General features: G+C 50.1%; 1 protein-coding gene and 1 long non-coding RNA gene across 4 annotated transcripts; one reads left to right on the top strand and one right to left on the bottom strand.

Moving 5' to 3' along the window:
• The first annotated feature begins 31 nt into the window (after positions 1-31).
• LOC136189127 (zinc finger FYVE domain-containing protein 26-like) lies at positions 32-14,115 on the top strand. Of its 3 annotated transcripts, none has more exons than XR_010670350.1 (38): positions 32-258; positions 404-578; positions 766-1,383; positions 1,437-1,604; positions 1,658-1,746; positions 3,593-5,847; positions 5,922-6,030; positions 6,084-6,193; positions 6,249-6,380; positions 6,429-6,744; positions 6,811-6,896; positions 6,949-7,052; positions 7,108-7,200; positions 7,257-8,240; positions 8,301-8,432; positions 8,488-8,553; positions 8,606-8,788; positions 8,857-8,952; positions 9,003-9,177; positions 9,245-9,561; positions 9,615-9,733; positions 9,801-9,847; positions 9,899-10,059; positions 10,136-10,290; positions 10,344-10,424; positions 10,487-10,582; positions 10,632-10,797; positions 10,855-10,941; positions 10,996-11,031; positions 11,089-11,235; positions 11,286-11,483; positions 11,540-11,832; positions 11,918-12,086; positions 12,142-12,201; positions 12,252-12,434; positions 12,487-12,537; positions 12,597-12,964; positions 13,034-14,115. XR_010670350.1 is itself a non-coding variant. In XM_065976972.1 (37 exons), exons 1-37 carry the CDS (start codon positions 53-55, stop codon positions 12,786-12,788), a joined length of 8,655 nt encoding a protein of 2,884 aa, XP_065833044.1. In that variant the 5' UTR covers positions 32-52; the 3' UTR covers positions 12,789-14,115. The 3 variants fall into 3 exon arrangements, 1 of the variants encoding a protein (XP_065833044.1); XR_010670351.1 differs by having other exon boundaries at positions 12,597-13,608; positions 13,671-14,115; XM_065976972.1 differs by having other exon boundaries at positions 12,597-14,115.
• Positions 14,114-15,372, bottom strand: LOC136189135 (uncharacterized). Its single transcript, XR_010670354.1, has 3 exons — positions 15,215-15,372; positions 14,829-15,143; positions 14,114-14,469 (listed from the first exon to the last, which is right to left on the bottom strand). It is a non-coding gene; the product is annotated as an uncharacterized lncRNA (long non-coding RNA).
• Between the last annotated feature and the right edge of the window lie 73 nt (positions 15,373-15,445).

Genomic DNA, 15,445 nt, shown 5'->3' with positions numbered 1-15,445 from the left:
CGCCCTCGCGCGTTACGACGGGGAGTCACGAGTTCCTCGAGCCGCCTCGAGCATGAGCTGGACTCTTCCTGTGCAATTGCGACTCGACGACGAACAGGCGTCGGCCGAACGTCTTCTCGTTGCTATCAGCAATCACCTGTCGCTGGGCCAGTGGGAATTGGCTCGCGTGTGCCTCCGAAAGCTCGTCGAAGGCGACCCGAGCACCGTGCGAGCGATCCTGCAGTCTCTCATCTATTCAGAAGATGCAGATACCTTCAGGTTTGGCTGCATCTAGATACTATAGAGTCAGAAACGCGAAAGACGCCATTTTTGGGGGTGTGGGGAGGGGTTGGGTGTCAGTACACCTAAAAACCGCCTTTCGGTCATTTTTTTGCTCTGCATCGTTGGACGTATTTTGTTGTAGTGTTTCAACTGCGATTCCTTCGTCGCAGCACCTGGCTTGGTTGGCCTACAGTCAGTACGTTGATTTGGGATTAGACGGGCAGGATGGAAGGTTGCATCCGTATACGAGAAAATGGCTCGAATTTCGACTTCTCCTACGATCTGGATCAGTTGAACTATCGCCATCGACACTGAAAGTAATACAAATCATCAGAATGCATCCCATATAGAATAGAGACGTAAATGGCATGACTAGAGTCTAAGAAACAGTGACGTTACCTCTATGATCGTCAATATTTTGAGATAAATGCCGGTCTGTAAATCTGACCGGGGTAGTAGTCTTCACAGTATCATTTAATTTAATTTATAAATCTCCTTTTATAGGAACTCTGTGACTATCATCTTCACGTCAAAAATCGAGACGATTCGAAGGCGGAGACGTCGTCGACTCTATCAAACTCGACACTGGCATATCTCAAAGACGTTCTCGTCGCCGATCCCTCTCTTGGTAGCGAGCTTATAGTCGAGCTCTCGTCGTCGTCGTCGTCATCGTCGTCACGCGACGACGGCAATTGCTTCCTCGCCACAGACCGAGCCCTGCAACGACTTTACATTGACGCAGCAAGCGAAGAACTTCTCGCCGCGTCGCTGGGACAAAATCTCGGCCAGTCGAGCGAGCGAACGTCGACGATCTATAAGATGCTCGCACTGATGGATCCCGCGCCCAACACGGTCGAAATCGATGCCATCGACAGCCTATTCGCCGATCTCCTCCAGGCGAGCGACTCTGACGGCGTCGTCAACAAGTCGCGCGTCTACGCGTGCCTGCTCGGACGAACGACTCCGTTTCTCATAACTCGATTCTGTCACGTTGAGGATCATCTGTGGCGAAGTCGGGAAGAGCGCGTCGGCCTGGGCTTCGAGGTTGCGACGAGGGATGCATGGAAAGAATTGTGCATGCAGGCAATACACAAGGGTTATCACGTCCTCGAGCGTTTACTGGTGAGGAGAGAGAGACCTTCAGGGGCCCCCTACTCATTTACTTCTGTTTCTAGGTTGTTGGCTTGGATTTGGTTCGCGAGAGTAAATTCGATGAGTTGGCTGCGTTATTTGTACGTGACGAGTTCGGACCGTTGAAGCCGCTGATGTTGCTTCTCGGCTGGTCTCGCTGTCAGAGCGTTGAAACGGCGGTTTATCTACTAGAAGCACTTTGGTCAAAACAGGTACTGTCAAACAATAGAGACGCTTACACAAAAAGAATGTCGTTACTCCGTAGGACGCCGTTGGTAATCCTCTCATACACGACGCCTGCAGAAAACTCGCCTATCAGACGCAGCTTGTGCAGTGGTGTCTGGAAAAGGCCAGGTAGGAAGAACGCCGCCATGCTAAGGAATTTTTAGTAAGGGTCGGAGTCCTGAGCATAGCTCTGGCCCTTACTAAAAGTAAGGGCTCAGAGTTCTGCCCGCATGAGTTGGCCCGACGCTCACTCGCCTATAGCCGACCCATACTACTAAAACGTTATGTATAGAATGCGGGGGTCCATTCAGTAAAGGATTCGAATTAGAGACAGACATAAAATATCTAAATCCCATGAAAGAAAAACGTCCTTTAAAGGCTGAAAAAATCTTAAGGACGTACGGCAGAAGAGTCGGCCAGTCCCTTGCAATAATTACTGCACATCATTTTATCGCATCTTGCTACCATTATACTGTGTAACGTGCACAGTACCGGACGTTTTTATTATACCCTGCCCATTGGTTAGGTAGTTTGACGAGAAACGGATCGAATAGTCTAGCTACGTAGCCTTTTCGTCCGATTGTTTGCGTATCACGTGCAACGCACGTTTGGCTTGCCCGTGATAGAACGGGACGTAGCACCTTGATTTTGCTGACCAAGCATACTGCCGTAACTGCGTATGCGTTCGCTTTTCGCGTCCAAATAGCGACTGAATGTCTTTAGAATAGACCAACAATGCGTGTTGCGACCGATTCATCGCTTCTACTTCTCGTATTAGGGCATTTCGTAGCAACGCGATGATTGACGTCATGCGTTGCTCAATGTCGCGTGACAGGGCGTATCTTGCGTACGTAGCACACATTCCGCTGTCGTTTTTCGCATTTCGAATTGATTTCGAACAAAATTTCGTTCGTGTTTGTGGTCAGAATTGCATTTTCGGCCGATTGGCAAAGGTTTTTCGGGTCAAACGAAGCAGTTTTGGTTGTGAATAGCTGCAGTCGCTCGGCCCCAGTCGCGTTTGAGTATAAATACCCAGCATTTACAAGTACTTATCAGATGGAGCAGAGCAGAGCTCGTGGCTAGGATAGAAGGGAGATTGGCAACACTCCCCAAGGCTTGAGGCACTGTGGCCCGGTGGTCGCCTCATTCCTCACTTCCATGCTCGGCGACCCGCGCCTCGTCACTTCCCGCCAACACCGATATTCGGTGCTTTGGCAGTGACCTTCACTAACTGCATCTAACTTCGTCTCACACATACCCCTTCCCTCTTTTATATTTTCGTTGGTCGTAATAGTCTGCCCTTACCCGTTCTGTCTAACCCACCCCTTCATTTATGTTTACCGATAATATACTAACTTGACAAGGGTGTAACATTGCACGCCTTCCTAGTTCTCGCATCTCTCTCCCAGCTCCTGGGCACCTCTGTCACCGGGATAAACCTCCATAGCACCGTCTTCCGTGGGGTTTGTGTCAAGTGTCGATGTTTTTTGATCTTTTTTTAAAGTTCTCTGCGCGAGAAAACGCGTTTTTTGAGCTCGCAGCGGTGAAACGAAGCTTTGTTCCCCCAAAGGGGGACCCTTCGCCCAATTCACGACTATAGAAGCCCTTTACCCAAACCTTCAGATATCATAGGCAAAGGAACTGGTCTTTACAGTTTACCGCCACACTTAACAAGTGAAAACTCGCTGCAGCAATTACTGCAGCAGAGTCGGCCCGTCGCTTGCTTTAGTTATTGCGAAGGCTTAAAAAATGGCGAGTGAAACCTTTTCTATTAATTATTAAACTAAAACTAGGCAACTACATCTCTATAAAATTTTCCTTGGAGTTATATCTTTGCTTCCATACCCTCTTCCCACACTTGAAAAAATTCTCGGCAGAACCCTGACTGGGCTGGAGCCATGCTCGGGATTGTTTACGGCTCATTTACCGCGATTTTACTAGTAACCGTAGCTAAGTACTTCAACCTTTTATTTAGACCTCTCATGACGGAATCTACAGCTCCTGGCGAACCGACTCTCTTCTGTCAAATGTTCGAAGGCTTGGAATCTCACTCGGTTCTCTACGTTCTTAATCGATGCATCTCGATGTCTTGTCTCGCTTCAGACGACGTCATCGAACTGCTTCGAAAGAGTCCGCTCGCCGTCACGCCGTCGCTGTCGCCGGCCTATTCGCGCGCCTCGCCGTCGTCCTCCACGCCGTCGACGCCCGACATCTACTCGCATTCGAGACCGCCGCGTCGATCGCTCAGTCGCTCCGTTTCAACAACTGGTCCGAATTCGTCCGAGCAGGAACGCGACGTGTCGATCTTTCGTAGTTTCTGTGCCGTTCGATACGTCGTCGACGCCTTGCTCTTCGCCAATCGGAAGCAGAAAGGCGACGAGGACGCCGCCGCCGCCGCCGCCGCCTCCGACAACGACTACAGCGTCAACGTGACGACAAATTTGAAAAACGCGCGCAACGCTTTGTCGCACGTCGTGCCGCTCGCCTATCGCGTCGAAGTGCTCGAAAACATTTTCTCGCTTCTTTTCGTCAAGACGTCGGATCTCGACGATCCGTCGTCAAAGGATTCCGACGAGGATCAACTAACGCCGGACATATGCGAACAGTCAGGCGGCGGCGGCGGCGGCGGCGGCGGCGATAGCAGCACGGCGAGCGGCGGCCTATCGTCGTTTCCCTTTCGCGACGATTTCGTCGTCGACGAAGCGGTCGCTTGCGACGTGATTAACATGCTCAAGGACTCGCTCATGGACTTAGAATCGGCGAAATTCGCGCGACATCGATCGAGCACGCATCGACGATCGTTGAGCGGCGGCTCGGCCGACGACCTTCACGCGTCGTCGAGTGCAGAAAACGACGAGACTCTCGTTCGAACGTCGATCGTCGTCGCCGACTTGCAGCAGCGCACGGCGCGTTTGAATCAGTACGTGAACGAGGCGAAGTGGCGATTTCAACTCGTCTCGTCGTCTGGGACGAGAAAATTGCTTCTCGAGGGAAGCGGCGTGTCGGTGGCGGAAACGGACAGCGAGATCGAAATGAACGAGGAGGACGTGCCGCCGCCGTCGCCGGAGGAGGACGAAACCGAGCGAAAATCGCTCGTCTCGCAACGACGAAGTCGCGCTTTCGACGAGCGAAAACGATGGGATTCGGGCGGCGAAGGCGATACGGAGGAGAAGAATTCGTCGTCGGCGGCGTTGCCTCGACGCCGAAAGCGCGGTCGTCGATCGGGCTCGCCGACGACGCGACGCGCCGCTCGCGCGATGACCGGACGTCGATCGTTTCATAACAAACGAACGGGAATCGTTTCGCGCATGCTGTCGTCGCCCGACACGCTGCTCCAGTTGTGCCTTCGCAGCGGCAACTATCATCGCGCCTACGAAGTCGTTCACATGTTCGGCATGGAGGGTCAAGCGGCGGCGAATGCCGTCAAGTTTTCCGATCAGCTCGATCAACTCGGCGAACAGCTCAAGGGTCCGGCGTCGCGACGTCATTCGCCGCGAACGTCGCCAATGCCGTCGCGCAAGAAGAAGGTCTCGTTTGAAAGTCGATTCGGCGGCGGCGGCGGCGACAGGTCGTCGTCGCCCGTACAAATGGGATCGTCGTCGTCGACGCTCGAGGCGATGAAGGAGCTTTTATCGAGTTCCGTCACTCCGAAGCATTTTCCTTTTATTCACAATCCGCCCGATTGCGTCGTCGCTCTCGCGTCGTCGTTGCCGTCAATGGTTCTCTTCGATTTGGCCTGCTCGTCGACGACGATTGTCAGCGTGTGTCGCGAGTTTCTTTTGATGGCGATCAATCGAATTCGCGACGACGACGGCGGCGGCGGCGGCGGCGGCGGCGACGCTAGCGAAGCGGGCCCGCTATCGTTTCTGCGTCGCGCTTACGATCTCTTCTTGCTCGTCAAGGACAGGGCTCTGCCTTGGCTGCTCACTCAAGGAAGCGGTCCTCTGGACGCTAAATCATGGGAGAAGGAAAGGAACGTGGAAAGCGACAAGTCCGGTTATTATCAGAGCGTCGCGGCCGAAGTTAAAGCGGCGGAGGGGCACGACGAGACGGAAATTCAAAAAGCGGATATTGGACACAAGTCCCCTGTTCGTCAGGCAATGGAATCTCTTTTGGAGGCGTATACGGCTCCGAAAGGCGCCAGAGGACATACGTCGGATTACATCGGTCGATTTTTCACGCACGTCGACAATTTCTCTAGTCTATTGATATCGTGCGAAGAAGGAGACGGTAAAAGAAATAAAATGGCCGCTAATCGCCCAAATAAATGATTGATTAATTAACTAATTGACCTCTACCTTTAGGTGGACTCAATTTGGAAAAGAGAGCGGCGAATCCTTTGGCTGTGCTGAAGGAGGGCCCCACTCCGACACTTGGCAAATTAATGTTCCGCAAGCAAATTTCTCCCTACAAGTTCGTTGTGTTTTTCCTCCGTTCGCGTCTTGATATCGTATGCGCGTCCGTAGGCTTGAAGCAATTGCTCGCGAATTGAATCTCAATTTGGTGAAGATAATCGTTCACTGTTCGTGTCCGAAATTGATTTCGAGTGGCCGTCGTTCTGCGTCTGAAAAGCCGAGTACGTTTTCATTGCCCACCGACTTTTCGCTATGTTTAAAAATGCATCGTTTCAGGACTCTATAGACAGCTGGATGATTCGACTCTTATTGTTCTGAACGACACCTTTGGCGAAGCAAACGGCGCCGAATCGTCAACCAGTCGTCTCGACATAAGCCTACTTACAAGCCTTGTCAATTTTCTCCAAGGTAAAAACCACCAGTTCTCATAAATGACATCTCCCAGCTCTTTCTCAGTGACAGCCAAGACGGCCAAAATAGGCGTTTTTGGTCCTGCTCTTATCGATCAAGCCCGTTCTTCGTCCCAGTTTAGAGCCTTAGCGACGATGACGGGCCAACTGCGACACTTCGATCTCAAAACGCTCGCCACCGCCGAAGATTTGCTCAGTTTCTTTGTTAACGTCTTCAACGCCATGATGATTCACGCCGTAATCGAAGTGCCTATCAAAACCGCATTCAATCCGACGAATCTGTACGGAAGTAAGAGCGTACTAGAGCGGCTCATGTACATGAGAAGAATTGCGTATCGCATCGGAGCGCTCGGGCCCGTCAGGTACCGTAATTGCGGAGATAAATGAGTCTCTTTCTTTTTTTTTGCTATGCAGTTGTCCGTTTTTAGTGCCTTCGACATCTACTTTCGTCTACTTCGCAGCGGTTTGCCTCCGCCGTCTTTTTTTGGAAATGGTTTGGAAGATTTGCTACCAGGTGAGTTTGGCGAGATAAGAGCGAATTGGTCGTGACTGATTCCCTTCTCAAGAATTGTCTTCTGACGATCCCCTTGGAAAGATCTCGTGTGGACAGCCGAATCCGAACTTACTGTTTCTTCTCACGTTCGGAACGCAATCGTGTCCATTTCCGCAGGTAATAATAAAACCCCAAGTTTTTCTCGCGTTCTTCGATTTTTAATTATTAAAAGGTTGTGAGATCCAGCAAATTGGATAAACTTCTCTTTCCTGCTTTTCGAGACTTCCTCGAGGAAACAGTGACAATAGACCCATCGTCAGGCAAAGTAGGCCAACTCTTTCAGAACGATACCCTTTTCGGTGATTTTCTTTTGCTCTCCAGGTAACGCTTCCTCGACAACTCGACTGGTTTTCACGCGACTTCACCTACAAATCGTCGACGTCCGATCCGGACACAGCTCTTCTCCAATTCATCCAGAGCATCCTGAGTCCGGGCAAGGCGAGCCAATTGCACTCCCTTCTCGAGCGCAGCATGAAACGCAGAGACGATTCCGCAGGCGGCGGGGCGACCTCTCCCTTTCGCGAAATTCACATCGCCTACGCGCCGTTCAACTTCGAAGCCGGTTTCACGTTGCCGCCGGCCTTCGTTCACGGATCGAACATGCTCGTGCCGACGCGTCGGTCCGAATCGTCGCTGACGATCGACGACGGCGGCAACGACTTGATCTTTCGCGTTCGCGATCCGCTACGTTGGTGGACGCGCGTCAGCCATTCGCTCATCGATTCCGTATCGGAGTATTTGGCGTCGAAGAGTCCCCTTCTCTTTGCGCTCGCCTCGCTGCTTCGACCCGTCGCCAGTCGAAGAGAAGAATCGTCGTCGTCGTCGTCGCTCGACGAGTTTCCGACGCTTCGTCGCTACGTCGCCGATCGATTACGATTCGACGACGACGGCAAGGTGGCGAGCGACGAGGCGCGCTCCGTGCTACTGCTGGCGAGCACGGATCGACGAACGGAGACGTACGTCGCCAAATTGCTCGAGGCGTTCGTCTACCACGGGAATTGGACGAAGGCGATCGATATCGTCGATTCTTCGATTGGTTTCCGTAACGACGGGACGACGTCCAAGCCGCTCGACGTTTTCGTCGCTGGACTGGTGAATAAGGCGAATGCCGTCGATTGCTGGCGATACTTGGCGCGATTGGCGAACGGCGACTTGATGGCGAGTCTTGTGTTGGGTATTTTGGATCGGTGGCCCGTAGACGTGTGCGTTGCGTCGCTGAGGCTGTGTCTTGATCGAATCGGCTCCGCGTCTGCGTATCGAAAGATCGTTCTTCATAAGTTGGATCGAATGCACGTATATGAAGAGGTACAGTGGCTCTGGGATTTATCTTGTGGTTGTGTCTAATTTTCTTTTCTTCTTCTATAGGCATTGGAGACGTCTGATTTAAAGTGGAAAGATCTGCTGAGTGACGATGAAAAGACGTTGCGTCTTTTGCTTGATTTGAAGAAATTTGACGTTGCAAGGAAGTGGGCGAAAATGGCTCATCTTCGGCTTTTGGTAGGATCACTCTGCCGGTCGGTCGCAGGCGCTTCGAAACTCTTGTTTGCCTTAGGACGTTGAGGAGGATTACATACTGAATCTTATTGAAGTCGAAAGAGACATGATGAAAGCTCACATGGTAAGTGAAGAGGAGGCCAAGGGCGGGTTGAGAGTCAAATACGTTTGCTTAGGTTCTCGGAAGTGACATTGCGACTCCTGACGAAATTCTCAACATGTGCCAATCTCTTCTGAGCGATCGAGTGAAATCACTTGACGGAAAAGTCTTTCTGCTCGAATACGTTTTATCGAACTTTGAGCCCCGGTTGACCGACGATGAAAAAGAAAGACTCAAAGCAACGTGCATGGGTGTAAAGGTACGTACGTATAAAAGACAAAAAAGTTCGCCTGGTTTTGCTCAACTCTCCTTTAAAAAATAACGCAGGCTTTGCGCTGCATTCCCAGTGGCGATAGAGACAACTACACGTCGCTACTGCATCGACCAACTTGGCTTTTTGAGCAGCTCCTCATGAACCAAAAGGTTAGTCAACCTCTAGGCACTCCGGATAACCTGGCAACCCTTTTCCGCAGATTGAATGGGCTGGAAAATTTCTCGCGTGTCTGCAAACATCCGATCTGCAGCGCGAAGGCGACGTCGATTTGCAAGCTACCGTTGTCGACGTGAAACCGTTCGACGCGATCGTCGTCGACTACGCTCGCAAATCGCTTGAGTTTCCTCCCGCCTACATGACGCATCGCCAGTCGGGTAAGCTAATACTAGAAGAAACGACGTTGAGCCGACGACCAACTCTCTCTCTCTCTTCTCTATTCAGTCGTACCTAGTACTCGACCTCCATCTCGCACGGACTCGCCTTCCGCCACTCCACCGCTTCGACGTGCGTCGTCGTACACCTTTCTCACTAAACCCACGTCGACGACGTCGATGGATCGTCGCGCCTTCATGTCAAATTTCACTTCGACGACGTCGTCGCTTTTAGACTCGGTGACTGTGTCGCCGTATTCGCAGGCAAAGCGCAAGGCGCTCGGCGCGCGTCCGTACGAACTGCCCGAGAGAGTTCCGACGAGGGAAGAGTGGACGAAAGACGAAAGCGTTCCGGCGTGCATGGAATGTGAAGAACACTTTACAATGGTAAGAGACGCGGGGAGAAAGCGCGTTTCCGTGTGATTGCGAGGTCGTTGTAGTTTAATCGTCGGCACCACTGCCGACGTTGTGGTCGCGTCGTGTGCGACAGCTGCTCGTCGTATCGACATCGCGTGGATACGTACGACGGTGCCGTTCGCGTGTGCAAGAATTGCTACAGGTTCTTTTGAACATCGATGAGGGGAGGGGTGACTTTTTGCGATCATTGCTGCGTTTTTTCGTTGCAGTCACTTGCAGCAAGGCAAGTCGCTTTTGGTGGAAAGCGTCGTAACCAGTATGTTCGCCTGTGCATTCTGATTCTTTTTATTTATAAATCCTCGTTCAGGTGGCGGAGACTTGCCGAGTAGTGGAGACGCCTTCAGTCCACCGACTGCAATAGATGATGACATGATCGAACAGGACATCGATTTGGAAGAACCGTGGCTTCTTCCCGCTGACGACGAAGAGTATTGTGCTTCACTTAGGAAAGAATTCTGCTATCCTCAGGTAAGAACCCCTTGGAAATTACCCCCCACAAAGAGATCTCAAGTCTTTCTACGGTAAATGCTCGTCTTTCCAATAGTCTCCGAGTACTACTGTGTGTTTGAGTCTTCTTGAGCTGCACAGTGATCCGCATCGATGCGCTTTTGTCATTCTTCAACTATGCGACGGGCTGTCTTCGCGAATGGTGAGATACCACGGAAAGAACGAGGAAGTCGATCAGCAGCTGATCGTCAGGTAGACATGTATCAATTGGCGCACTTGACTTGGTTCACTTTTGCTCTACACAGCATGATTCAGCATTTGCTCTTCACGGCGAAAGTCAAATTCATGAAATGTGGTGACAGCTCAGGCGTGGAATTATGCGACACGTAAGTGTACCGTCCACGAGGGGCTGAAAGTAGGACGTTTATTAGAACCTCGTTCTCCTCAGATATCTCTCGAAGGCTGAACTTCTTAACTTTCTCATATCATCAGACTGCTCCAGCGTTCCTTCCCTGGAAGATCTACGCCATCAGGACGCTGCTAGGTTTCTCTCGCGCGAATTACTCCATACGTGTCGAAACTCGTTTTCTTAGGCGTTTGAGGGACAAGTTACTACTGGACGATCGTTTTATTCTCGCCGTAGAAGTGTCAACTAAGAGCCATCTAGATCCCAATGTCGTTTGGTCGTCGTGGGGAATGGCCTGCCTCAAAGCGGGACAGTATGAAGCGGCCAGAGAAAAATTTGGCCACTGCTTCAACGTAAGATTTTTGTGCTGTATGCACCGATTTTACGCCAATTGCTTATGTATATGATAGAGACAGAAAGACGCGGGACAAAGGCAAGTATTAGTCAATGCCATCGTTGATCAAATTCGAAGCACTCCGTTCATCACTGCGGAACTGGTACAAAACCCATCTCAAATATTTTCTCTATTGTATACGTCTTTATTTTTTTAGGTGACCGATCCGGCGTCGGTCACTCACGCTATACGGGTAAAGGACTCTCTCTCTCTCTAGGGGTATGAAATGATTAAATTATTTGCATTCTAGCGTCCTGGATCGCCGACCAAGCTGGATCCCGCTCGTTTTAGCGAGTGCCGATACTACATCAAAGCCTACGGCAGCGACTCTATGCTCGTGGAATTTTACGTTAGCTACAAGTTCATCAGTAAAGCCTGTCAGATTGTTCTTGATAAGGTAGACCTTCTATTTTTTTGGCCTGATAGTATGAGCTTCTTGTTCTTCAGAGATGCACTCCAAGCGTATTTGTCAAAGGCGTTCTTCTTCCGTCACTTTCACACAGTTGCTTTGGCAAGCTGCAGGAAGAAATGCTCGTGGCCGACTCGTCATTAGAAAAATGGGAGAAATATCTGACGGCAAGCTGTCAGTATCTGACGCAGAAGCGACTGTTTGCCGTTCTGTACAAACTCCAACTTTTCATGAAAGTAAGTAAAAGAACGCGAGAAACTGAGAGACTGAGAGCCAATGTTTTTTTTCTTAGGACTACATTCGCGCTTCGTTTACATGCATCAATTTCTTTACGGGCGAAGCGGGACGACCGAGCAATCAACTTGACGTTTATCCGCGTCTACATCATCTAGAAAAGGCGCTTTCTCATCTGGAAAAGTACATTGCAGAGTATCGCGGCATTGAACCGATGCGTTCTCGACCCGGCTTCATGCAACGTCCTAAAAAGCAGTCTCTGATAACCGGTAGCATATACGACGTTGCAGATCCGAGCGAAGAAGAACAAACGGACTCGAGGTCCGGTTTTCGACTCAGCCCTTCACTTGGGTAAGCGGTTTCCAGGGGAGATTCTAAGCCAATTTCGCGTCATTTTCTGACACTTTCATTACTAACGCTTACTTCTTTGTTTCAGAGATGCGAAGCGGCATTCCCATGTTGTTCGAATTCAGATTGAAGTGACGAAGTATTTGCACGAGTGCGGCGTCCTCGCCGAAGTTGCCTATCAGACATCAAAAGGCCGACGCGATCTGCCAGCGACTCTGTTTGGATCGTCCAATGCCAAGTCAACTGTAGCATCGCAGGTTTGCCAGCGAAGACGAGGCCTGGGAGTCCATGTTTTACTAGTGTTTCCTTCAGGTTTTATTAGCCAGCCAAAATATTGAGAATGGATTCAAACTGGCTTTCACACTGATACAGGTATGTTTACTTGGGATCTACTGCAAACCTTTGTTCAAGTTTTCTCTCAGGACTTTCGTCTGAATGCCAATAAAATTTACTCATACGTCAGTCGAAGCTTTGCCAAGCTGAGGCGCTTGCGTCAAGTGGAGCAGCTCTTGTCATGCGTCAAGAAAAGCGGACTAAACGACTGGAGATGCCAAGAAGAAATTTTGATGTCGTGCATCAATGTCTTGGCGGAAGACAAGAAGGAGGTAGGCTCAATGAAATGACAAGGTGGAGTACAGATTAATTAGTTATTTTCAGATGAAAAATGCCGAGAGGTTTATTGAAATGCTTACGAATGATGACAACAAGGTGCTTTTATAGATAAAGTGTATATACGTAAACTTTGTTCTACATTTCTGCTCGCTTAGATCAACGCTCTGATACGATGTCAAAAGCTGAAGAACGCCTATCTAGTTGCCGTTCGAGGTCGACGAGTTGAGCAGGTCAAACGCATTGCCAAACTGGCAAAAGAATCGCGACAGACGGCAATAGCTGAAATATGCGAGAAATTTCTAGCCAAAGACAGAGAAGAGAAATTGTATGCGGGAGCTCAATATTAGTCAATTATGTTGTCGTCAAATATTTTTGTAAGAGATGCCCTCAGAACTACTGTAATAGTGAATTGATTAGTGCAAACCCCAATGCGACGAGCCATTTCAATCTCTTCCCACTTTTTTTCAGGACTTTGGACAGCGTACAACATACGGTACGACAATGCGGTTTTCCGTATGTCCGGGTAGGGTAAACCGTTTTTCTTTGTTTTTCCTTGAAAAGCCGTTTAACTGTATTGTATTTCTTTTTGTAGTCTACGTGACCGTAAGTTTGTCGAACACGTGCGAGTGCAAGAAACGACTGCCTTTGCGATCGCCCCAAGCATGAATAACGCAGGTACGACGCTCTTCGCTTAGTTTTGAAGCATGGAGAAGCGTTCTTTGTGCTTTCACGCCGTTGCGGAGTCGCGTAAACTGGTGTTTAGTCGTCGTATCCTTCGAAAACGCTTTAGAGCCGAGTTTTGCAACTTGTTGGAGAAAGCGTACGCTTGCCAAACGCAATCGTTGCTTGATAAACGATGTTCCTTGGCCGAGAAAGAGCTCTAAAACCCTGAATGCTTTGCCAAGAACGATGCCAATGCATTGTTTAGGACTGTTGAATAAACAATCCAAAATTGAGCACAACTGAGCGCAGTGAACTATAGCTCACGGTTTTTGGCGTGTTGGCTCGCCTCTCGGTTTCTTTATTTTACGTATAAAACGGTGGGGATTGATTGTTAATTTGACTTCGTAGTGTCAAATTGATTTCAAACAGTAAATTTCGGCTAATATTTTTTGTAGACATCGATATCATGACGTGACCGGAAATAAGAAGATATCCACAGTGAAGGTGATTGTCGTTCCAATGGCACTACATGGGCTCCAGTTCATTTTCTTCTCTTTTTTCTGAAGAAGAAGCAGACGAAGAGGTAGACCGCGGTCCCAACGTCCTCGGCAAGACGGGCCGGCCCAAGTTGCGGGGCCGCGGGGCTTGCAACTTAATTATAAGTTGCAGCTCTATAAACTGCTTGTACGCCTCCTTTTGGTATGAGGCCATAACGTCTAAAAGGCCAACATCTCCTGGGCAGGCCTATACCAACCGCTGAAGCGGTTGTGCGGCCCCGAGAAGAAAAACTGCCCAATTTTCATGGCGCGCATCTCCACTGGAGGCTATCGTTCTTGTTGGTAGTCTTCATAGGAGAACGATGCCTAGAAGAAGAAATGTGCCTGTATGCGTCTCACTTTCTGTGAGATGGCTGCACGCACACATAGCTGTGGAGACTGCAGTCTCAGTCTCACTGCTTCACCTGCTGACAACGGCGGGTGAAGCAGCAGCGCAGAAACACTGATAGGAAGACCGTTTTTTAGTTTCTATTTCAATAAAAATTTGAACATAGTTTCCCCTACTTTTATGTGCATATAATGATGCGCGCGCCTGGCTCTGGAAACTCGCGCGCGCGTAATGCAGACCTACACCCGGACTCTCCTCCCGCGCGCGCTCAGGTCAATAACCTACCCAAGCGCGCGCGGAAGAGTCTATCCACGCGCGCGCGAGTTCCCCTTGCCACGTCTGCTTTTGTCTCCATACCCTGGAGATCAAAAGCTGCACACCACTACATCATGCAAGACACGCAAAACTGACATGCAAAACTGTTCTCTTCTCCTTCAAGGCGTCTCTTCTTTCTTGCCAGCGTCTTCACTTCCGTTCCGCCTAAAAAAACACAGGACTATATTCTGCCGAATAAACAGCTCACGGGTTTATGACTGAAAACCATGAAGAATGTACACATACTGATACAGTATAAAAATACAAGGAGCCGAGCACTTGTCAGAAGCATAACACATCATTAGGCCAATTTTTGATCACATCAAGAAGACACATACGGTACATAGCCAGAGCCGAGTATTTCTATACATGGTTCTCTAGCTTTTCAACTCGAGCATACCCAGACAAACAGTTTCTCTACCAGATTTTTACTACACTCCAAAACTAATCATTTCTTTCGCGCGAGGGGCGGGCGAGACGAACGATGCACGCGCAAAAAGAAAATCAGTCAAATCACTGCTTACCCGGAATGGCGCTTTCCTTCCACAACGTTCGTCCTCTACGGAAATCGTTCGCGTGCTGCGCGCGTCGTCGTCATCGTCGTCTCTTCGGAGCGATGCGAAGTGCGAGTGGAATCGCACGGCGTAGCGAAGACGTCGACGAAGGGGACCCGATCGAATGGTCGACGGAATATTCGATCGGCAAGCGAGTCGTCTGGCAGAGGCGGTCAGGGTGAGTGAGCCGGTCGAAACGAGAGAGAACCCCTTCGCGCGAGCCCACGCCCACCTCCGGTCAAGAGAAAACGTGGCCAGTTGATCGCTTCGGCGATTTCTTCGCGTCTAAAACGGGACGAAAAGATGCGTTCGTTTCGGATCGGTCTCACTGGACCGCCAGGAGCGGGAAAATCGACCTTTATCGAGATGTTCGGTCGGCGCGTGGCCAGCGGCTTGCTGTGCTGGTGCCGTCGATCCTAGTTCGTCAACCACTGGAGGATCTCTATTGGGTGATCGGACGCGCGATCCCAACGCCTACATTCGTCCGTCGCCGTCTTCTGGCACTTTGGGTACGTCATCGGTGACGCGCGTTATTATTTTTCTGAATCTAATGAATTGATTTAATAAGGGGGAGTAACTCGATGTAC

The sequence above is a fragment of the Oscarella lobularis genome, chromosome 7, assembly GCF_947507565.1.
Source record: "Oscarella lobularis chromosome 7, ooOscLobu1.1, whole genome shotgun sequence".
Lineage (NCBI taxonomy): Eukaryota > Metazoa > Porifera > Homoscleromorpha > Homosclerophorida > Oscarellidae > Oscarella > Oscarella lobularis.
The sequence above is the reverse complement of the archived record's forward strand: the minus strand, read 5'-3'. Positions and strand labels throughout refer to the sequence as shown.

Coding starts and splice junctions, on each gene's coding strand:
- LOC136189127 (XM_065976972.1), top strand. CDS start 53: ATGAGCTGGACTCTTCCTGTGCAATTGCGACTCGACGACGAACAGGCG. Junction 6,194..6,248: donor TTCTGCGTCTGAAAAGCCGA/GTACGTTTTCAT, acceptor GCATCGTTTCAG/GACTCTATAGACAGCTGGAT. Junction 8,789..8,856: donor CAACGTGCATGGGTGTAAAG/GTACGTACGTAT, acceptor AAAATAACGCAG/GCTTTGCGCTGCATTCCCAG.